General features: G+C 37.1%; 2 protein-coding genes across 7 annotated transcripts; one reads left to right on the top strand and one right to left on the bottom strand.

The window, feature by feature from the left end:
• Positions 1 to 8,642: 8,642 nt before the first annotated feature.
• Positions 8,643 to 13,549, top strand: LOC116845688 (prolyl endopeptidase). Of its 5 annotated transcripts, none has more exons than XM_032818693.1 (13): positions 8,643 to 9,275; positions 9,644 to 9,754; positions 10,002 to 10,225; positions 10,316 to 10,503; positions 10,736 to 10,961; positions 11,060 to 11,219; positions 11,293 to 11,493; positions 11,562 to 11,744; positions 11,856 to 11,969; positions 12,191 to 12,339; positions 12,422 to 12,634; positions 12,780 to 13,107; positions 13,283 to 13,549. In XM_032818693.1, the coding sequence occupies exons 1-13, from the start codon at positions 9,141 to 9,143 to the stop codon at positions 13,346 to 13,348; spliced, it is 2,298 nt and encodes a 765-aa protein (XP_032674584.1). In that variant the 5' UTR covers positions 8,643 to 9,140; the 3' UTR covers positions 13,349 to 13,549. The 5 variants fall into 5 exon arrangements, with proteins under 5 accessions (XP_032674584.1, XP_032674614.1, XP_032674587.1 ...); XM_032818723.1 differs by having other exon boundaries at positions 9,139 to 9,275; positions 9,621 to 9,754; XM_032818696.1 differs by having other exon boundaries at positions 9,141 to 9,310.
• A 166-nt stretch (positions 13,550 to 13,715) lies between these two features.
• LOC116845761 (phospholipase ABHD3) lies at positions 13,716 to 22,951 on the bottom strand. 2 transcript variants are annotated; one of them, XM_032818820.1, is made up of 9 exons: positions 22,365 to 22,951; positions 21,672 to 21,733; positions 18,979 to 19,400; positions 15,964 to 16,133; positions 15,609 to 15,819; positions 15,396 to 15,508; positions 14,912 to 15,143; positions 14,525 to 14,690; positions 13,716 to 14,425 (listed from the first exon to the last, which is right to left on the bottom strand). In XM_032818820.1, the coding sequence occupies exons 3-9, from the start codon at positions 19,081 to 19,083 to the stop codon at positions 14,244 to 14,246; spliced, it is 1,179 nt and encodes a 392-aa protein (XP_032674711.1). In that variant the 5' UTR covers positions 19,084 to 19,400; positions 21,672 to 21,733; positions 22,365 to 22,951; the 3' UTR covers positions 13,716 to 14,243. The 2 variants fall into 2 exon arrangements, with proteins under 2 accessions (XP_032674711.1, XP_032674718.1); XM_032818827.1 differs by lacking the exons at positions 21,672 to 21,733; positions 22,365 to 22,951 and adding an exon at positions 20,917 to 20,987.
• Positions 22,952 to 23,957: the final 1,006 nt, after the last annotated feature.

Genomic DNA, 23,957 nt, shown 5'->3' with positions numbered 1-23,957 from the left:
TAATTTCCGCAAAAATAATCAAAATTCAATATCTTCTTTCTCTTAATCAGTGTAAGCAACATCGAGGAATATGAATCTATTGATGTTTCCGCGATTCAATAAAGTGGAGAAAAGTTACAATGAAAAAAACAAAACACATGTTTCTAAGGACGGTAATGTTTGAAAAGTTGGTCTGGGTAAGTTTTACCCGTGCTTAGGTTTAGGGTTGTAGAGTTAAGTTAAAAACAGGACAGTCTATCATCGGTAGATCCGAAATCCGGCAAACTTCGCGACTTCTGAAGTCTCTTATTATAGTAAAGAATCGAAAATCGAATCGTACATTACGGCGGCCGAGTTTTGTCGGAATCTCTTGATTATATATCGTAGTAATGTTACAATGCAAAAAGGCCAAATATGGACTTACATAAGAGTAATGTGGTACAGGAACACATCATATTGTAATACACTCGCGTCATTTTCGCCGCTTCACTCCGCCCTTGCGGTCTGTATACTATTCTTCGGGCCCGTCTACGAGATACCGAGAAGAAACCGAGAATTGTATTTTGCGAGTTAAGGCTCCTGGGTACTCGTTCATCTCTTTTTACGTCAGGAGCAAGGAAACGTGTGCTAAAAATTCTTACGAAATACGTCGAAATAAAAAGATCCAAAAATGACACTTGCAATCAATTGAGCACACCAGTAAAATACTCCGAACATTTTCCTTCTGTTCTAACAATCAATACATGACTATAAAATTAACATAACATGCAACTTTCTTTTTTAACCCAATTTCCTCATTATTCTCATATTAATTTTACGATTATTTATTGATTGTCAGAAAAGAAAAGGTAAGCTTAATCAGTGTAAGCAACATCGAGGAATATGAATCTATTGATGTTTCCGCGATTCAATAAAGTGGAGAAAAGTTACAATGAAAAAAACAAAACACATGTTTCTAAGGACGGTAATGTTTGAAAAGTTGGTCTGGGTAAGTTTTACCCGTGCTTAGGTTTAGGGTTGTAGAGTTAAGTTAAAAACAGGACAGTCTATCATCGGTAGATCCGAAATCCGGCAAACTTCGCGACTTCTGAAGTCTCTTATTATAGTAAAGAATCGAAAATCGAATCGTACATTACGGCGGCCGAGTTTTGTCGGAATCTCTTGATTATATCTTGATTATGTTGCTTACACTGATATTTTAGAGATGTGCTTAATCGATTCAATCGATTACAAGTGTCATTTTGTAGATACATCTTTTTGTATTGACGTATTTTGCAAGAATTTTTAGCATGCGTTTTCTCACTTCTAACGTTACTAAAAGGAGACGGACAATGCGAGTATCCAGGAGCCTTAAATCGAGATCGGTATTATCGTATATCCCAATCTAAATCCCTAACCAAAACGATCTCATGCAAATTTGATGAATATAAGTTGTAATATGTACGGTCGAGCTGACGTGTTGTCTCCAAAGCTCGAGCTGCGATGTCGGCGTACTCCAAATTTTGTCGTGAAGAAAATTGTTCAATGACGCGAACGACAAAATCTGCAGTACCCGACCCGACGCTTGATGTTCGTGCAAGGAAAGAAAAAAAAGAGGGACGGAGGGAGAGCAACTTTTTCAAAGTCGAAGCTCGTTGTGTTGATTTTTACGTTCGGGCACAGCCGACTGTACAACACAAAGACATCTTATTATTAACGTTATATTATATATTTGTAGATTTACGATTTTTAGGCTATTAATATTATTTTATTATTATTATTATGCTGTTGTTATATTATTACTATTATTATTATTATTAATCGTTAATTTTTATCAATCATTACATTGATCATTGTCAGAACTAGAATAATTTGTAACGTTATTATTAGCGGTACTCACATACATACACCCACACATGCTCACACGCGTTAATACTTATAAATAAATTGCGCAATTTCCTCGCGTTACGAAGCGTGTATCGATAATGGATCGTACATTCAGAATGATATGTAGGAGAAAAAGGAAAGAGAAAATCGTTTCGCACACCAATGAGATCCGAATAATCTCGCGAGACCAGCGAGACTACTCTGTCACTATCACATCCGTATATCGCTGCGGACGCTTCTATTTATCGACAATGCGTATAGTAGTTACGCAACGCTGCGGTTATGTCGCATTAATCGCCACACCGGATCATTTTAACATATATATGACTGAGAGAAAAAGAGTTACGATTCAATCTTAATTACATTTGAGTGTAAATTTTACCGTTAAGACAGCGTAATAAAGGTATTTAACAAAATCGCATCCAGTTATTGATTTATCTCACCGTATGCGTCTCTCTTAGGGGTAGGGATGAACGTTCTTGAGCGAAATCACATGCGAGAGAAGCGTAAATATGCGAGTATTCTTTGGAAGAAATAGTGCGACGCACAAAAGATCGCGTGTATGTACACGTGCTCGTATGTACACGTTTACGAATTCATACTCTCGTTCTTGTTACTTTGTCTAAGAGCTGCTATGTTATATACGCGCGTATAATTTATTGTCCCGCGAGAGAACGAGAACGAAACACTGCACTTTCAAATCGGTATTGATAATAATCGTTACTTGAAACTTGCCTCAGATGAGACTCTCAAATTTTAATTTAGTGTTAAGCGTGAGTTTCTCAGTTAAATTGCGATTGCAAATACATATAGTGTGTGTGCGTGTGTGTACGTGTGCGTGCGTGCGTATATGTGTGTGTGCATCATATATATAATACAAATAAAAAATTCATCCAACTCTAAATTCAGATCTGTGTATCTTACGTAGAACAAGTTGCAAGTAACGACTGTTAATGTAGGCTTTACTCGCGCATTACGCGATCGCCTAAAGCATGTTTCTCGGGAATACACGGAAAGCCACAGTCGACGAAGAATACACGCGCAAGGCTGCTGTGTCCTTGTAGCGGCTATCTTAGTTAATGACATCAGAAGCGAGAAAACAAAAATGCTCAAAATTCTTGCGGAATACATCAAAATCTCTTGATTATATATTGTTATGTCCGTAAAACGACATTTGTGATCGATTGAGAATATTTGTGAAATATTCCTAAAACTTCCCTTCAATCTAACAATCAAAAGCCGTGAAATGAACGTGACAAAATCATGAGGAAAAGTAGACTGAAAAGAAAGTTTGCATGCCATATAAATTTTACGGTTATTTGTTCGTTACTACAGCACGTACAATATTTATAAAATATTTTAAAAATATAGATTAAATATTTAGTAAATTTTTTTTAATGTTCGAGAAATTCAGATATGAAAAATATTTATAAATATCTTTTGCATATTTATAGTAATCTTTCTCATACCTGGATTTTTTCCAGACACTTGAATATTTTATAAAAAATTTAATATCTATATTTCTAAAATATTTAATGAATATTGTGCGCTGTCTGGAAAGACGAGAAAAAGTCTTCGGAATATTTTACAAATGTGCTTGACCGATCCTAAGGGTTATTTTGTGGATATGTCCTTTTATTTTTTTCCGCACGTTTCGCAGGAATTTTAGACAGGCACTTTTTTACTTTTGACGCGTCGTCAGTCGCAAGAGTTCCAAGAGCGTCGAGGGACCAAGAGTCCCAAGAGTCTCGCTTCGGCAGGCTGTCGGCAAACTGCAAAATGGAGTCTCGGGAACCCGTCGAAATTCCCGAGACGTCTGTCTGATCCAGGCGTGTCGCAATCTTAAATAAGCAATCGCAATCGATATAAGCGAAGATTGCGCGAGCAATCCGCTCGATCGATACTGTAAGTCGTGTTCGATACAACAGGTACTTCGCGTTTTCCTCCGGAATCGCGCGCGTACTGTGAAATCACTCGCGGTGCTTGCTCTTGCTCAAACGCATGTGTATCACCAAGAAACCGTAGAGTTCATACCTTTACCTGCCGGTCGTGTATACACCCATACGTCCACGAGACGTCAAACAACACGTACTTATACGATAATAGGACATAATCGCAGCTTCGTTCTCTCGCGCAATCTTCACGTTAAGTCCGTGCGCAGCGTGCACGGCAATCGAGCGCTCGTTCGCGCGAGAACTATATTTCGGAAACCCAGACCTCTCTGTGTGCGTGTGTCCGTATGTGTATGTGTGTGTTTGCTGCGATCAATCGAGACGAATCCGACGAGCCCGTCGGATCATCTGTATATCGTGCGCGAATATCCAACGCGACGATACGTTGCACCCGGATTCGCGGGTCGCGATCACCTCCGTAGACGTTTCTATACGATTTATAAAGAAGAAGAAGACGACGAGAAGGAAAGAGAGAGAGAGAGTAAAGGGGAAGAAGAGAGGAATGGGAGCCCAACAGATTGTCCGCAGATTGTTCGCTGAAAAATGCATATCCCGCGCGGATGCAGTTCTGCTATCGAATCAAACGCACGCGCTCCAGGATGCTGTGTCTCGAACAGCGCAAACGTGATCGCGACACGTAGTTTTATAACGGAGACGCCTGTCTTGGACCCACTGTACTGCCGAATCTTTGTATTTTATCCGGTACTCGTCGGCGTTCCTCTAGCGCCGAGCGTATATTTGTTAATCGCTCTGGGAACGCAACGCCGCAACGAAATAACTCACAGTCAATGTTGACGATAGTAATAATTATCATGTATATAATAATTATTATACGACAGTAATAATTATTATATATATCATACATATTTATATATACACACACACATTCACACAAATAATATATATATATATATATATATATATATATATATATATATATGTGTGTATATAGATATACGATACACACTCAGAACGAAAGATAAAATCGCGTTGGCATATAGAGTCGAGGCGAATCGCGTCACGCGGCAAGGAATCTGCTCTCGAAGGAATTTTAGAGAAGTTCTAAAATGACTGTCCTCGTAGTTAGTCCGTCGCGTCGAGATGCGATCGTCGTTGCGTTTCAAAGCGTCAGTAGTGTCTTGACGCGTTGATTCAACCCGTAGCGAATAGTAGGAAGCGCGCGTGCGCGCGCGCGATGGGAGATTGTGTGCTGCAAAAGATCGCCTCTCGCGAAACTGGCATTCTGGTGCGTAAGATTAATAAGCCGATAATGTTAGCCATCACACACCGTAGCCGGCAGTAGTGGGCCGCGAAAAATCGCATAATTGCACCGCTGTTGCGAAGAATAGAGGACGTATAGCTAAAATCCGTGTATATAAGATTGCAAGTAGCGTTTACGGATACCCACGATGTAAAGTGGCTACGCAGACACCTTTAGAAACCCCGGATTTGATATTTTTTCGCTGTACATGCATTGAGGGGATTGTAGTATATATTAAGATCATATTTGTGAGAGATTCGCGGAAATTCATCCTACGAAATTGAATTCCTGCTCGACGTCTCGAGTCCCCGACAAAGTCCAAGTGTCGTTCTTCCGTTCCTCGCCGCGACAAAGAATCGAGTTTCGTCTCTTTTCCTGCTGCAACAGTTGTAAATTAGAAACAAAAAGGAATTGCCTAGCGAAATAATTGGGACACACGCGTGTATTGAAGCAGTCTACTTCCAAATAATTCGTATTATTCGTTCATTTGTATTTTTACTATTGAGGCTCCTAGTCCCTCCGCTGCGGGACTTGGATTAATGAAAGAAGACGTCAGAAGCGGATAGAAAAGAATGTTTACCTTGTAAAAATTTCGACGTGCCATTTTCAGAAGAAAGACCTTTCTATGAAAAAATATTTCAGATCGTTTGAGTTGTAAAATGCGCCGAAAACTATTCTTTCCCTTCAATAAACAGTAAAATTAACGTGACATGCAATTTTCCATTTTGATCTATCTTTCCTCATGATTTTGCCACGTTAATTTTAATGATTATTTATTGTCAGGGGAAAGAGATAGTTTTCAAATATGTTCGAGCGATCTAAAATGTTTTTTACACAAAGATCTTTTTATTCGAAAATGGCATGCAAGAATTTTATCATGCGTCTTGTCGTTTCTAACGTTATCAGTCCAAAGTTCCGCAGCACAATTAGACTGGATAGTCTTAACTTCGAAGAAAAGAGAAAGTTAGAAGAACTATTTCGTTGTGAAAAAAATATTGATACGAGAGAATTAACGTATATTCAAATATAACGAATAAAAGAATCGATAAAATTCGCGCACGGATCGGGGATTTCATTTCGCAGTGAGAGAATTTTCGTTGATTTCTTCCAACGCAATTATTTTTTGCAGAACAATTATGTCGCTGGTAGCACTTACAATCGTCCCTACTACGCATACTTGTACGTGACAATAGAATATTTGCCGCCGATGAACGTTAAATTTGTTCGCCTTTTAATTGCCAGCGAATCGATGTCACGATCGATTCGCTGAGTCCCGAGGTGTTTTCGGCGATGAGTATTTAAGATTTTTATGAACAAATAAACCCATCGCCTGCGTCTCGGAGGTGGGTGAATATTCTGGACTAGATAATGATTATAGTTTTGTTTAAACGATATAAAAAAAGAATACTTTGTATTTTCCGGAGAAAACGATTCTCTGTCTATGCTAAGAATCATTATCGCCAAGCAACATTTCGTAATAAAAATCTATGCGAAAATCATCATGAGTACTTGAATCGACCATTCCAGAGTATCAGTCGCTAGTTTATGACATGGTAGCAAAATTGACGTGGAATATTGATTGCTTTATATTTTTTCGCTGTACATGCATTTCTTGCAGTATCATACATGTTCAAGATTTGTTGCTCATGCTTCATGTTTCGATTACTTTGCCTTGCTATATTTTAGACATTAATTTTAAGGTATTAATTACACGAATAAAAATCGAAAGCTATCAAATGTGAAAACTTGATGAAGTTTGTTGAGTTGTATCGCGTTAAAAGAAGTCACATACAAATAGATTTTATATTATTTGGAAGTGTAAAACTTCCTCTTTATTTTGCATCTTTGCAAAGTGTAGTACGATTTTTTTCACTGAATTATTTCATGTTACAACAAAAATGGCACTTTGAATTTGATCATTTACAACAGACGAACAAATTGGTGTATAACATTCGCTCAGCGAATAAATAAAAAGCTAAGTATTCCCTCTTTGAAATGTATATATCAATATTCTTTATAAAAATTAATTTTTAATATAAAAGCTTATCTGAAAGATGAGATTGAAAATTGAACAGTCGCAATTTTTAATTTCACTCAATATATATTTATAATAAGTCATATTAACATTATAAATTTGATATGCCTTAAAAGTAGAGCTTTGAAACCTTAAAATGTTTTTCATACCATTTAGCTATCGTCATTTCTGCAGAAATTATAACCTGTTGAATTTTGCATGTTTCAATACAAGTGCACACCCACTATTAAATCTATCACTACCTCATGTAGTCGATGTGTATAGTGGCGGCTCGTAGCGGAAACTTTGGAATTAAAAGTCGACACTTCTCATCACCCAAGACGCGAACCTTTTTTAATTAATATTTATCAGCGACTTAGCCAAAACTCAAACCTTCTTGCCGAAGCACAACTCTCTCTCTCTCTCTCTTTCTCTCTCTCTCTCTCTTAAATAATTGAATGAATGAATAAAAGAGAAGATGCAGGTTCTGTGCAGGTGCTTCCCTTATAGAAATATCATACTAAGAATCATTGATAATTACTTATTATCCAGTATTTTTAATACTGAAAATAAGTAATTATCAATGATTCTTAATATGATATTTCTATAAGGGTTCGTCATTTCAGTTTTAGTGTTTCTCTTTCACTCCCATCACATTATTCCTAAAAATAGCGAGCATAATACAGACCAATCAGAAATCATCATGTTTTGTCTTAACTTTGACTGAAGAAACTCTGCTTCAATATAGGCGAGAAGTACATTTGTGCCACTGTTGAATCTATCATTACCCAGTTCTTCCATCATTACCTTGAATCTATCATTATCTCGTTTTTTTTTTTTTTATTGAGTACAAGGAGTATATAAATTGTACTGGATTTTAGGGACTAGGCCTATACAATCCTGTGTTACATATCGCATTTCTTATTTTCTAACGCAGTTTTTATGGTTAATTTATTATATCATATCACTACCTCGGTTGGTCAATGTGTACAGTGGTGGCTCGTAGCGGAGACTTCGGAACTAAAAGCCGATAGAAATAACAGGTCTACAGAATACAATTTTTCTGTAGCTTGTAATGACTTTTGCACACAGGAAATACCTTGCCGCGCGGCAAGAAGCGACGCAGTAGCCAAAAAATTTCCGGCTTTTATATAAAAGCGGCACGTTAATTGGCTCTCGTGTTCTGTGTGTAGGAGCCGTAAGTCAAAAGAAATAACGGGTCTAATAATATCTTAGACCCATTACTTCTGTCGACTTTTAGTTCCGAAGTCTCCACTACGAGCCGCCACCGTACACATCAACCAACTGGGGTAGTGAAAGTAGTTTTAGGCCAAATAAGCTTGTACTTAAAGGCTATGCATAATATAATTAAAAAAAAAAAACCGGGGTAGTGATAGATTCAAGGTAAAGTTGGAACAATTGAGTAGTGACAGATTCAACAGTGAGTTAAGTACGCTTTTTTCATATTGCAGTAAAGTGCAAAATAAATGCAAAAAGTGCAAAATTCAACGGGTTCAATCTTCTGTAAAAATAACGATAGCGAAATGATTTGAGGAGCATTTTAAAGCTTAAAGTCTCTATTTTTTTCTATTAAATTCATAATAAATTTTTTCTATTAAATTCATAATATTAATATTATTAAAGTATATCGAATTAAAAACGAAAGAATGACAACCATTCGATCTCAACCTCATCTTTTAGATCAGCTTTTGTAATGAAAATTAATTTTTGTGAAAAATGTGATACATACATCTTAAAGAAGCAACTTTTAGATTTTTATTCACACATTACTCAGCGAATATCGTACACCGATTCGTTAGCTTACTGTAAGCGATCAAATTCATAACATCCATTAAATATTACTCAATTATTTCTTATACTAAAAATAGTTAGGGCGTAATTAAATATTAATGGATTGTTTATCGTCGATTCTGTTTTTCGATATCGCCTCTAGCTTGGAAGCTAGAGGAAGAGAGAAAGAGAGAGAGAGAGAGAGAGAGAGAGAGAGAGAAAGAAAGAGAGAGAGAGACTACTAAATCTATATTTACCAGAGCTTAATAAAAGCAAGATGTACTTAGCGATACGCCCGTTTATTGGATTTTGGAGACGAGAGATAATCAAAAGTTTAAGTGACGAAGCAGGGATCATCAACCGTTCTCAAAATTTACAACCGGCACGCTCTGTTGCGTTTACATCTGTTTATGTGAGATTTAAATGAACATTGATAACATTTTTTATGTGTGTAATCATTTTGCTCACATATATCATGTAATCTGCCAATCGCTCTGCAAACCTGTGACGATCACGTGATCCTGACTGGCAGCTTTTTATGCTCCAAGATCACGAAAGGGAAAAAAAGTTTCGTTAATTTTGTGAAATTCTGTTGAGATAATTTTATTTTGATAAAATTATTATCATTCGGCATTGTTCTGATAACAATTTTGATTGAAATAGTTGTTCTGGGTCACGTGATCGGTTTGGCATCTGTTTTCTGGCATTGACGTATATGGAAAGAGGCTGTACATTTTGTGTATAAATATATCGTTAGAGAAGGTCTCTTCGTCAGTGTAGGCTGCGAATTATCGTCAGAAAGACAAGGATCAGTTGGAAAATATGACAAGGATACAGTACCCTGTGGCGCGCAGGGATGAAAGTGTCGTCGATGATTATCATGGCACTGAGGTTAGAACACTATATAAAATGCCTCTTAATTTATAAGTATATTTTTCTACCTCCTTTTATTTCCCTCTCTCTAATTACTTTCGGTAAATTTACTTAGTACTTGTATCTAAGATATCTCTTGTGTGTTTCAAATATCCAAATTGAAGTTGAGATATTGTATAGTCTGGTATGATTGTGTTCTCTTCTTAAGAGAAAAGGGGATACTCTTTGCATAAATATATATAAAAGATGGGTATTATGTTTGCAGATAATAGATTCTTACAGATGGCTAGAGGATCCAGATTCAGAAGAAACGAAAGCTTTTGTCGAAGCTCAGAATGCTATTACAAAGCCATACTTAGCTTCATGTAGTGTACGTAATAATATTCATAAGAGATTGAAACAATTGTGGGATTTCCCAAAATATTCATGTCCTGCCAAGTATGGTGAAAAATATTATTTTTATAAAAATACTGGCTTACAAAACCAGAGGTACAGTATACCTTATATATACCTTATATATACCTTAAATTATTATTACATGCTTGTTATCATGAAAATGTACTGTGAATTTTTTCATAGTGTTTTATATGTACAAGATACTCTTGAAAGTGAACCAAGGGTGTTCCTTGACCCTAATACCTTCTCTGAAGATGGGACTGTTGCGATTACCAGTAGTAGTTTTAGTGAGGACGGTAGCATATTTGCATATGGTTTATCTAAAAGTGGTTCTGATTGGAGCACAATTCATTTTCTGAATGCAGAAACTGGTATGATACAAAAATTTTGCAATTCTATTATATAGGCCTTTCAAATATTTCTGTCTATTATATACAATATTCGTATGTATTAATCTTTACACTGCTGGGAAAGTTACTTTTGTGGCTATAAAGCCACTTTTGTGACTTTCTCGGCAGTCTAAAGGTTAAGTATACATAACAATGTTGAGAATATTACTTTATAAGAGAATGTTTGTTTCCATTATTCATTATATATATATAGGTGAGAAATACCCAGAGATTTTGGAAAAAGTAAAGTTTTCACCGATTACATGGACTCATGACAATCGCGGCATTTTTTATGGGCAATATCGAGATCAGCAAGGAAAAACTGATGGTTCTGAAACGTTAGGTAATCAAAATCAAAAGTTGTGCTATCACATTGTTGGTACATCGCAATCGGATGACGTCGTCGCGGTTGAATTTCCTGAGGAACCATTATGGAGGATGTAAGCTGCAAAAAAATGTTATACACTAAAGAATGTACTTGCATATTGAGAGTACTTACTATATTCTATTAAGTACTCAATGTACCTTTACTTATCAGAGGTGCACAAGTATCTGATTGTGGTAACTGGCTCATTGTTACCCCTCTCAAGGACTGCAGAGATAATTTAGTATTTTTCACGCCATTAAAAGCTGGTATGGAAATAACCACGAATTTACCATTAACACAAGTTGTTGATATACTCGAAGCTGACTATGAAGTTAGTAATTAACACTTTCTCTTGAATCTCTCACTTAATATATTCACATTAATGACATCTGATGAATTTCCAGTACGTGACTAACGTTGGTACCAAAGCTGTGTTCCGCACAAATAAAAACGCCCCTAACTACAAGTTAATAGCTATAGATTTGTTAGATTATGGTCAAGATAAATGGGTCGATCTCTTGCCGGAACATCCTGAGAATGTACTGGATTGGGCTACTGCTGTGGATGGAGATAAATTTGTTGCTTGTTACATACAAGATGTTAAGGTAAATACACACATCGTATTTGTACAGCAATAACAATGTGCGTTAGTAATCGAATCTGTGCTTTGCAGAATATTTTGCAACTGCACTGTTTGGATACTGGTAACGTACTTAGAAAATTCCCTCTTGATCTTGGCACTGTTGTCGGATTCTCAGGAGAGAAGAAGTATTCCGAAATATTTTACCAATTTACATCGTTCTTAACACCCGGTATCATATATACGATTGATTTAAAAAAAGAGGAAGAACCACGAGTTAGTATATGTCTCTTTAGTTGCTATAAATGTAATACTATATTTATAGCAATACATATCGTCTATTAAATGTAATTATAGATCGACTTAATAATTGTTTTTTTTTTTCAGGTATTGCGTGAAATTAAGGTGGAACACTTTGATGCGAGTTTGTATAAGACTAGTCAAATATTTTATCCAAGCAAGGATGGTACAAAAATTCCGATGTTCATAGTAACAAAGAGCGTATGTATATTATGTAACAAAGTTTTTATTGTAATTGAAGGTATCAACGAGATACTATTAAAGATGCTGTCAATTGTATTAGATGATAAAAAGGATCTATCTCTTAATAATCAATTTTATTTTTATATCTGTTTTATGGTCATTAAATTTGAATCATTAGGTGGATTTTGATAGTATCTCGGTGCTAAAAATAAGAAGATTGAACATAGTTTTTAACTTAGGATGCTGTATTGGATGGAACCATGCCAGCCTTACTCTATGGATACGGTGGCTTCAATGCAAGCATTCAGCCTACATTTAGCGTTACGAGACTTGTTTTTATACAACATTTAGACGGAGTACTTGCTGTCGCTAATGTTCGTGGAGGAGGGTACGTAATGATAGAACGTGCAGAGACTATTCTAAGACATTCTCCTATTTGTTTGTATGAAATATGGCGCTTTTTGTTGCAGGGAATATGGAGAAAAGTGGCACAACGCGGGTCGTTTCTTCAATAGGCAAAATGTATTCGACGATTTTCAATATGCAGCCAAGTATCTTGTAGAGAACGGATACACTACTTCGGCAAAACTAACGATTCAAGGTGGTAGTAATGGTGGTTTGGCAGTCGCCACTTGTATAAATCAACGACCTGATCTGTTTGGCGCGGCTATAGCTCAAGTGGGGTTAGTTAATGAACGATTAAAAATCACCGAGTTATATTGCATTCAGATTAGCTTTTTAATTAACAGCTCATAGACACAACAGTTATATCAAATGTGAATATGAGATGAAATTTATGCTACTAAAATTTTTATGAAATGTTTGTAGAGTCATGGATATGCTACGTTTCCACAAGTTTACCATCGGTTCCGCTTGGGTCTCCGATTACGGAAGCTCGGATGATCCCAAGCATTTCCAGAACTTATTGAAATACTCACCGTTACATAATGTGAAAGTGCCACAAGACGATATACAGTATCCGGCAACATTGCTTTTAACAGCTGATCACGATGATCGTGTTGTGCCCTTACATACTCTTAAATTGATAGCAACTCTTCAATATACTGTTGGAAACGTACCAAAACAAACTAATCCTTTACTCGCAAGAATAGATACAAAGGCAGGTCATGGGAGTGGAAAGCCAACCATGAAAGTAGTGAGTATTTTTGCAAAATATATATATATATATATATGTATATATATATATGTATATGTACACACACACACACACACACATTGCGTTGGGTACATACCCGACATACGCACATGCGTGATGAATTTAAAATATGCCGGTCGAGAATAATATGTAATCGAGAATCGTTTCATTTTAGATCGAAGAGAGTACCGACATCTTATCATTTATCGTGCAATCTTTGGGCTTGGTATTTAAATTGTAATTAATATTTAAGAGAGCACATATAAATCCGATATGCTGCATAAATATTGCAAAAATCAAAGAACTGTAATGTGGTACACGTCACTATGTTCTATTGTGGTATCGTGTGTAACGCAATTGTTGCGAATTCATCACCATGCTTCGATTACAAATTTTTTTATAATAATATGTTTCTATTGCCAAATAAAGATTATGAAACTTATACTTCACGATAAATAACTTTTAGTAGCACTCTCTTTCGCGTGAAAGATATTTACTCCATATAATCTATAAACTAGATATCGTGATCGTTATATCCGAATCCATCGCTACGTAATTTTAAAAGCTCTGATTCGGAAACTAATTTATATCTGCATTCAGTCCTCCGCTAGTTGTAATTAATTTTATTGTATCTATTATGTCGGGAGTATACAAACAAAACCTCGACATTCCTTTAAATGCTAAGGGACACAATAATTATATGCTCTCTTTTGAACTTTGATATAATTAGGATATATTTAGCGTGTCAACGATAGCAATTGAAGCAACTAGTAATACAGTAGCCCTTGTAAAAGTCACAGTTTCTACTAATTATCAACATGACAATAATTTCACTGTGCGTCAACTATTGAAGTCACGACAGTAAAATTAACAAGCATTTTGTCTCGATGAGTGCCGAATTTACGTAATGTGCTCGTATACGGTTACGCTCCGTTATGCATCTTCGACGGCTGTATAAAAACGGTAAGAAATTACCATGATTGTATAGAACTAGTGTGCGTCACACTTCAGCTAGAACGAAGATTAAACGGGGATAAGTTATAACGCGGCATATATTTTACGTAAACGCCATTGCCATAGCAAGGCAGTTGCGTCGCGTTTATGACACTGTCTTTTAATTCTAATCTATGAATATGTCAAAGCTCTTGTTGATCAAAACCGCTAGTGAACATTGCCGCAAAGTATTGCGAGAAAAACTTTCCCAAATATTGTTCCTCTTTAACCGGCCAGACACCTTCTAAGAATCCAATATGTCCACCACGCGACGTCACTACTATGGCCACATTTTTGCTCTCGCTAATCTCGTTCAGAGGTATCGCTGAAAATTTATTGAAATTTTTGCGTCGAGCGATTTCGCACAAAAAACATCGGACACGTATTAAACGTCATAAACAATATCTTGTCTTAGTATACTCACCTTTCAACGGCTGGAACGGGTCATCCGCCGCGTTCAAGCACAACGTCGGCACTTCGATTAAATGTAACTTATTATGGAGCGTTGCGCTGTTATAATACTCCTCGACGTTCTTGTACCCGAATTGCTTTGCCGTAAAATGTGAGTCGAATTCCCTTATCGTTTGACACTGTTACAGATATAACAGTAGTATTAGCATAGTGTTTTGGTATTAAACCATCATTTTGATATCTCCCGAATAGTACAAGCTTCTAAAAGACGTTCTTTTTTTAGAGGACTAGAGACATTTTTAGGGACGTCTTTTAGGGCTTTGCGCTATCTGGACTAACTCTTCTTCATAACTACATTTAATAAAAATGTATATATACGGTGATATTGAGAGTAATATACCTTAAGGACAGAGTCCATATCCACATTGAAAAGACTGACGCCGGAATTATTATAATTTTCTACAGTGCGACGTAGATTGCTAGCTAGGTGCTTGTTCAGCATTAAATTAAAGTAATTCTCTTCTGTATTCTGCGACGCGGCAAACACGTTCCACGGCACCGAGATAATAAGGCAAGCTTTCAGTTTGTTTGTCGCCGTTAGGCCTTGCGTCAAATAGTTGCCCAAGATCAACCTGTATGCGACGAAAGAGGCAGATAATTCGTGAATGGTGTGCATTGATTTATAAATGCTGTATCATTTTAATTCATGGTACACATATATTTCGTAAATATATTCACAAGCATTAATTTAGAGATAAATTAGTGTGTAAGAAAGATATTACTTAAGAATTTAATTAAAATTAATAAAATTTTTTTAGAATTTAATTAAATTAAAATTTAAAAAAATTAAATTAGTCGATTTGAAGATATAAATTAGACTTTACCCTCCCATGGAGATTCCGGTGGCTCCAAGGATCGCGTGAGGATGAAGTTTTCTCACATGTTCAATGACTTCACTTAAATCATCGTAATTCGCAGCACAATACGTTCGGGGAGTCTACGAGTATATATATAAAAAAAATACGATTTCCATTAGTATAACAAATAATTCCGGATTGTGACGGTAAAAAGTATTTATAGACATTAATAAGACTTACCTTGAGTTTCAATCCGCCTAGACCTCTGTTATTGAAGATCATGCATCGTACACCAATCTTTCTCGCGGCTGCTACCAGGCACTTAATGTATTCCGCTTGGCTAGCGCCCGTGAGACCCGGCAAGATAATCACGATCGGCGAAGTGACGGAGCAATCCTTTTCGGCCCAATCCAAAGCCACCTCGCCGCCATCGGACAGAGTTAAAATTTCTCTGTTGAACAGGGAAACAAAGTATTACAAAAGGGTGGACTACGAAGAGTACTCGTTTTATCGTCAACTGTCTCGCAATATTTAGACTCGCTGAGCGAAGCTCGTCGCGCTCTCGCTGATTATTTCTTATCATTTTCTTACTAACCTGCGATATTCGACACGCGGCAGTATTCGGGATCTTAAGATGCTGGCGAAGATGGTCTGCGCGCGCGACTCAAAGCACCACAACGTCGGCCAGAATTTATTCTGCACCAGTGGAATATTCGCCTCCAAAAACGAGCGGAACGGTCCGTTGGCGCAAACAAGCAAGGGTGTCTGGAACCGAAATAGTGATCATTTTTCCCACTAATTTCTACGTGGATAACATGGACACGTGGACACGAGCCAGAAGTATCCCAGACAGCACATTGTCCAAAATCGGGTCATTTAAGACCCGAAGATAAGTTTATAAGATATCGTCTTAAAGGTGTCTTAAAGACATTCTAAAAACGTCTTATGACTCGATTTTGGACATTTGTGCTGTCTGAGATATTTCGTGTGAACTTTTATGTGAAAACACGAAACCCCTTTCGCTGGAATTAATCAATTGTTATCATTAATGTTTACAATTAACTATTTCTATCGCTTCACCTGCATACGTGTGGAAGCTAACCTATTACGTGACCATAGTTTAAGGTCAAATTAATAAACGGTACGTCACACTTCGTGAGACTAATGTCATACACGGAGGGTCGTGTAACAATTCAAATGTATATTATGGAAATTATGTACATGTATCGAACTTGTGTAACGTTCTATATAAATGACATGTAAATACCTTTGAAAAGTCGCAACGTTACATTGGAAGTGATATGCGTACATGAATTTATATAAATTAACATATTTACATATAAATTTTTTTATATTTATACTGATATATATTTTTTTTATCATGTTATGATACACTTTGAAAGCCATTGTAAGAAAGTTGTGCAAAAATACTGATTGCACAGGGATATTAATTTGTGTCCTCGACCTCCAAAGTGTTAAGAAAAAGAGAATTAGCAAGAACATATAATATATTCGCCAAGTAAAAAAGAAATATTTAATTCGTAGAAAAAAAGAAGGCTTATTAGGCAAACAATGTTCAATGTTTGTACTTATCACATTTGGCATTGTAATAAAATGTAGCGTGTGTACGTATTATATACGATTACATCTTATCTATTCAACTAACTATACATGTTTTGTGTAGTCGGCTGATAAAGCAACATTTTTCTTCCATGAATTTCGTATTCAATAGGAAAGTTAGTTTTTCGGGAATTCTCAGATGATACACTGAGAAAAAATTACTTGAAAATTTATTTATGGGATATCAAATTTTCTCGCATTATTTAATAATATAATTTATTTCTATTTAAATTTTATTATTAAATAAATTATATTTCTGTGAAATAAAATTTACTTCTCTGTGAGAATACGGGATATGAAATTCATGGAGGAAAAATGTTGCTTTATCAGCCGACTACACAAAACATGTGTAAACATAAGGTTTTATTATTAAATTATATTTAATAATATAATTTATTTCGTACAAATAAATCTTATATTTATCCCGCAAATATTATATATAAATTCTCAATTCTCCAAAAATTAATTTTTCTTACTGATTATAAGTGTGACTCATGACAGTCTAAAGTACTCCGTCCTCAGCGAACGTTTAATTCCGAAGTGTTTCGCGCTCAAAGGGTTAAGAAAATTTAAAAAATTGAAATTGAAAGGGTCAGGCGCTTTTAGTTTCAGCCTCCGCTTTCTTTCTCCCTTTTTCTTTTCATTTGTCTGTCTCTATTAAAAGTTTATTAAAAGTCTAATTTGATTAACACGTTCGTTGCCGGACTGGTTTTTGGTAACTTTCTATTCCGGTCATGTGGGTCGCATTTTAAGCATTTCAGCATTAATATATGATTTTTAAAAATTTATTATAATATATTCAGCAGTGAAAACATCCTATAAAAGGAAAACAGCGTTGGATGTATATCAAAGAGTGATATTTGCATGTTGAGATCAAACGATAACATATACTTGTATCTCAAACATTACACACAAAATATATCTCGCTTATATGGATGCAATCTTTCTCAGCTGATTACGTTAGTTTCCTTTTGATCGATTGATCGATAATCAAGCATTTTTTAAAAAACTACAAAAAAATTATTTTAAAATTTAAATTGTCTTGTTAAATTAATCTTGTATACTCCGACCAAGAAATGCATATATGAACGACTATTTTCAACGGCGCGATGTATGTCTGGCGCGTCGTTTAGACTCAGCTAAATTATTTAATTTAAAGTAAAGATTAGTTCTCCATTCAGGGCAAATAAATGTTGACGCATATAAAAGGTGCCGCTGTTTGACGCTACTTAACCATCGCTCCGGCTCGTTAGCCGATGAATACGTCGCGCATCCACGAGGTATAACGATAAGAACCATTTCGAAATTCATCGTGTACGGATACGTCGCTTCCCGTATAGTTTCCATTTTCATCTTGTACCCAGAATCATTGCTATTTTTCTCGCAATTTATCTGCGACAAGGCAGAGAAAGCTGCTTTGTAAAATTCGTGGATCTGATTGATGTATATGTTCTTACTCTTGATCGAATTTAAGAGCATGCATCAGTCAGATTCACAAATTTGACAATTGTAAAGTAGTTTTCTCTGTTGGATGCAGTCATTGTGAATGAATCATTGCGACGGGCTCGATTCGAAGATATGCGAACGAAATAAACGACATTCATTCGCGCTCTCGATCTACGGAAAACGAGCGTTCTCGCGGTGGTGGCGACGGTGGTGAGCACACGTACATCTACACGTGACTACGATCCGATTATCACGACTAGCAATTGCGTTTAATGATAGGTGAAGCTTCCGGTCATGAGAGCACGCGTGACAGATACGATACCGTGCGCATAGCCGGTTAATCTCCTACGTGTAGTAACCGAGAGTGCTTGCGAAATGTCGCGGTCTCTTCCGAGCGAGTTTCCTCCGAGCGAGTTTACGATTGAGCGGACTGACCGAAAGTCCCATTAGTCATACCATGAATAAACACGCAATTATTCGCGACGCTAAGCGTGATAAGCGGACACGAAGCAGACTCGTCTCGACAGACTCCTATCTCACTCACCTTGACGACCTCACAGAGATAATAAACGCAGAAGCCGATACCCAGCAGTGCGCCGTAGTACAACTTGGGGATGTACTGAATGCTCTCGAACAGATGCAGCAGCATGATTGCAGCGCTGGTGGCCCCGGACGGAGATTCCCGGATGCCAGTCTTGGCGCAGCGAACGAATGTACGTTGACGACCGCGTTCTCAAGCGGCGACGATAGTGAACTTTGCTCGCTGATAGACAGTGCTTAACAAACGGCAGCCGCGAGCGAAAGCCGGCAAAGGAAGACTCGCTGCCGCATACATGCCGTACTAGTAATTGGACGGCCGACTGGCTGGCTGACCGGCGTCGCTAGAGCGGAATCCGCTGACAGATACTACGTTGACCTCCCAAGTTTGATGACGTGCACGAGGAGGGAGTTTACAGCAACATATATCTGTAACAAACAGAGAAAAAATGTAGATTGATGATAAATTGTAGATAAATTCATGTCTTGCGATGCGTTTCTAGGTTGTAGTTTCTATTCTCCTTTTTATTTGTAGATCTCCCACGTGATATGACACTTCCATTTGGAACGTATTTCCTGTGTTTGGGATTTCCTAAATGGATTATTTGTTACCCTCTGTCTCAGATACGCCGAACTTTTATCGAAATTTGGAATGGAATGTTTTTACTTATATCGTTCACTGGTTGGCTGATTATTTGACCGTTATTGAATATTCTGCCATAATAATTATCGCGTTAAATGTGTGTCCGAGGAAGTTTCGAAATTCTCTCGTAATTTAATGGCCATTATTGCGGGGTCACGAGTATTATCTTAGGCTATAGATAGAGTTTATAATCAACTGCCCGAATATGTGGAAGTGGCTGCTTAGTAACAATTCAAGGCTAATGTGTCACGAACGTTATTCTTCAATTATGGCAGCAATTAACTTCTTTGCATCAATTAACAATAACATGCGGAGTAAGTTCTATTTCTTCGTAATTAAAACTTTGCACACAATAATAAGTGACATTTCGAATGTTTTCATTATTGTTTCTTAAAGTATACATAAGTATTGCATATCATGATGACAAGCATATTTTATTTCATCAGTCTGATAAGCCATTGGTATTTGCAAATCGATTTAATAACTAGATAAAATGAATAGTTGACGATAATATATAATCTTTGATCATACTTTATCATTATTTACTGACATTACATGATTATTGCATTCATTCGCACTCGCGTCTGGGCAATGAAATGAACTCGTTTTAAAAAACTAATTGTTTAATATCACGGAGAAAAAGAAAGTCGTAATATATGGACACTTACAAAATATTGTTGCGTTAGCTACTTTTCTTGTAGGAGCAAATTCTTTTCGTACAATAGCAACACGGTTCTAGCAACTTGGTATTACATCGTCTCACAGCAAGAAAATTTGCTGTTGCAAAAACAGCGAAAATTGTTGCTAATGCAGCAGTATTTTTTAGGTGTCCACATATTATGTTTTAGCTACGGCAAACAAATTTTTTTGCAAATGTATCGCATATTGAATTATTTAAAATTTACCATCAATGACAAACGAAAAAAAAATGAAATTAATGAGTGACGTAAGCGTAGAGCGTAAGTGTAAGCGTCACGTGTTTTTGTTGCAATATTTAAGTGCGTTCGCGCTGCCAGTAAACATAAAGTATCATCGATGTTACAATCTCAGCTCAATCATATGGTATATTACGTAACTGTTACTTTGTTATATAATAAAGTAACAGTTACATAAAATACCATATGATTGAGCTGACATTGTAATATGGATGATACTTTGTGTTTACTGGGAGGTGTAACACACGTGCAATATTAAAAATTATAATTTATGATGATATATAAATTATATAATTTCGAATTTCTCCCATAATTATCACAAAAACGTTTACCAAAATTAATTAATTTGTAATTTTATATATCTCACCGCTTTATCCTCAAGACGGCACTCAAACTTTGTAAATACATGAGATATGATCTTCAGCCGAGACAGAAGTGTGAAGATTAAGAGCGCAAGAAACTGAGATTGATAACGCAAGAGCTTCGTAAAGCTTAATCAGAAAAAAAATGTGTTTGCCGCAGCTAAAATAGTTGTAATATATAAACATCTAAAAAATACTGCTGCGTTAGCAACATTTTTCGCTGTTAGCAACAGCAAATTTTCTTGCTGTGAGAACGACGTAATACCAAGTTGCTAGAAGTTGTTGCTGTTGTACGAAAAGAATTTGCTCCTATAGCAAGAAAAATAGCTAACGCAACAATATTTTGTAAGTGTCCATATATTACGACTTTCTTTTTCTCCGTGATATTAAACAATTAGTTTTTTAAAACGAGTTCATTTCATTGTCCAGACGCGAGCGCGAATGAATGCAATAATCATGTAATGTCAGTAAATAATGATAAAGTATGATCAAAGGTTATATTTTATCGTTTTTACCTAGTTATTTTTACTACTATTTTTACCTAGTTATTAAATCGATTTACAAATATCAACGACGTATCAGACTGATAAAATAAAATATGCTTATCATCATGATATGCGATAATGTATAATAGTATTCTATACATAACGTATAATAGTATTCTATACGTGTAACGTTTTTAACGTAATTGTGTCCATGTGACAACAATTTTACTCTTACGAAATTAATTAAATGCAAAAATAACTACTGCCATTTTTACCTTAAGTTCGAGTGTTCTGCGAAACTGGACTCCAACTTTTCATCAGTATACCTATTCTGTAACTTTAAACAACAGTGCTATTATTGTTACATAATCGTTGGGCAATATATGTTAGGAAAGCTGCACAATGATAATGCAACTTTTTCTAAATAATAACGCCATGATGATGCAATTCCTTCTAAATGTTCTACAGAATAAATCTACACGGAAAAATGTTGTAGCAAAAATTACAACAAAATTTTTGTAACTATGGGCCGTATAAAATTGTGGCCGGAATTACATATCTATTTAAAAAATGTTATGCACGTTTGACATTCTACTGTCAGTTGTTGCAATTACTTGAATGTTTTTTATATCGTGTATTAAAATGAATCGTCGTAAATTTGCTTTTTCCAGTTAGTAATTTATAATACAAAAATTCAGCTATTAATTCAGCTAAATTTAGTATAGTTCAGCTTTACAAGAAATATCGTACAAGGAAATAAAATTTTAACATTAATTTTTACTATAATGTTTTCTCTGCGCATTAAAAACAGCAGTGTTTGCAGCACTGTTATTTGTCATTGACTTAGCGAGTGGGGGAAATAAGATAGGTGGGGAACTGTATAATTAATTTGTAAGTTGCGCATACGACGTTCACGTCGCACGTACAAGTAGTGATAAAGCGCTACAAAAAAACAGAGAAACACTTACGTTTTCTTCATCATACATTCATCATACATTCACCGTATTTCACCGCGAAACGAAGCCTGACACGTTCGACGTCAGGCGTCCGAATGGACAGGTGAGTGTGCACGTGTGCGTCACTCATGAAACCCTAACGAATCCCAATGACCGCGAATCAGCGCGAGTGCGTGTCCGCGACGACTGCAAGACGCGTCACACCCCGTTCGTTCACCGGCGAGGCGCGTGCTGTGCGTGATCGCGAAATCGGAACCTCGCGCTTCGGCCGCTTATCCCCGACATTCCCGACACGTTCGCGGGTAGCTTGCGCCAAATTCTCCACCGGGAAACCACGTTCGAGCGTCACCGCATTCCAACTACACACACACGCACACATACGTACGCGCGCCACGCACGTACATGCGTGCGTGCACGTGCGTATAACGCAGAAATCTACGTCAATCTACGTGCAGCCGGGACGTCGTGACGTGTGCGCGAGAGCGAGAGCGCGCTGCAGATTATTACGTAACGACGACGTGAAGTTTGCGCGCGCCGAGACGACGAGGGAGAGACACGGCGCTCACTCTCGCCGCAGCCTTCGCCGCGGAATATCGTCGCTACTGATGTTCACTGTCCCGAGCGCGACACACCAGCGCTCTCTCACCTTCCAGACTGCGGCGCCCGTCTCTTGCGGTGCGACTCGTGCAGGTTGAGGTCAGGCCGCGGAGAAGGTCCGCGATCGATGACGACCGATCGAGGCGCTCTTCCTCGCTCGCCGTTTTTATTCACGGAGAGATGCCCAAGCGGCATCGTACGTCAATGCGATCCACACCAGCGTGTAACTATGTCGTAGAGCTTCGGTCGAAACAGGGTGCGTAGGGCCGTGTTCACGCATTGATAACACCTGCTCCTCGACGAGGTGTCGCGGCGATATAGGTGAAGCGTTCCTGCCGGAGGGAATGTACTCAGATGGACTTTCATGACTGTCACGACATGAGATAAACCCTGTAATTTTTTTTAAATTATATTTATGAAGCAGATATACTGTGCTGAATCAATCAATGATGTTTACATCGCGCAATGATGCCAATTTTGCTGTTATATCAATGTAGCAACGCATTTAAACTAAAAGTTACTCGGAGATTTTCATATTACATTTTACGCGACATATATATGTTGTTTTTAACAAACATTGTCATCGTTCTTTTCATGGTATTTTTGCGTATTTCTATTTGATCATTCTGTGTAACAAGTATGAATTGCATATGAATTACCTGTGAGGAATACAACCTTCCAACATCGACTAGCGAAGTTGCTGCCAAATTTATGTACACGTGTCTATTTGGATAGATTCGCGGGGGAGTGTACGTATATAGACGAGATGCGGTGTACGTTCCATCGGGGATCAATTATCGAAGGTCACTGTCGGTTCCGCCGGTCGAAACAGCCGATGCAGCACGATGCGGTGGTGTCGTCACGGAATCGAAGTTCTGTCTCGGCAGGTCTGAGCTCGAGACTTGGCGCAGTTGCGTGAGGAGAATTCCGTACGAACAAATAAAATCCCAGACAGCGCACCAAATATTAAAAGATATCTTAAAGACGCCCAAAAGATGTCCAAAAGGA

Source organism: Odontomachus brunneus, unplaced genomic scaffold (genome assembly GCF_010583005.1).
Source record: "Odontomachus brunneus isolate Ranch 3 - 2012 unplaced genomic scaffold, Obru_v1 Obru_scaffold_004, whole genome shotgun sequence".
NCBI lineage: Eukaryota > Metazoa > Arthropoda > Insecta > Hymenoptera > Formicidae > Odontomachus > Odontomachus brunneus.
Note: the sequence above shows the minus strand (reverse complement) of the source record. Positions and strands in the feature narration are given on the sequence as shown.

Coding starts and splice junctions, on each gene's coding strand:
- LOC116845688 (XM_032818693.1), top strand. CDS start 9,141: ATGTACTTAGCGATACGCCCGTTTATTGGATTTTGGAGACGAGAGATA. Junction 9,276..9,643: donor TTGCGTTTACATCTGTTTAT/GTGAGATTTAAA, acceptor TCGTCAGTGTAG/GCTGCGAATTATCGTCAGAA. Junction 10,962..11,059: donor GAGGAACCATTATGGAGGAT/GTAAGCTGCAAA, acceptor TTTACTTATCAG/AGGTGCACAAGTATCTGATT.
- LOC116845761 (XM_032818820.1), bottom strand. CDS start 19,083: ATGCTGCTGCATCTGTTCGAGAGCATTCAGTACATCCCCAAGTTGTAC. Junction 16,134..18,978: donor ATCTCTGTGAGGTCGTCAAG/GTGAGTGAGATA, acceptor TTTCGGTTCCAG/ACACCCTTGCTTGTTTGCGC. Junction 15,144..15,395: donor ACCGGAATCTCCATGGGAGG/GTAAAGTCTAAT, acceptor CGTCGCATACAG/GTTGATCTTGGGCAACTATT.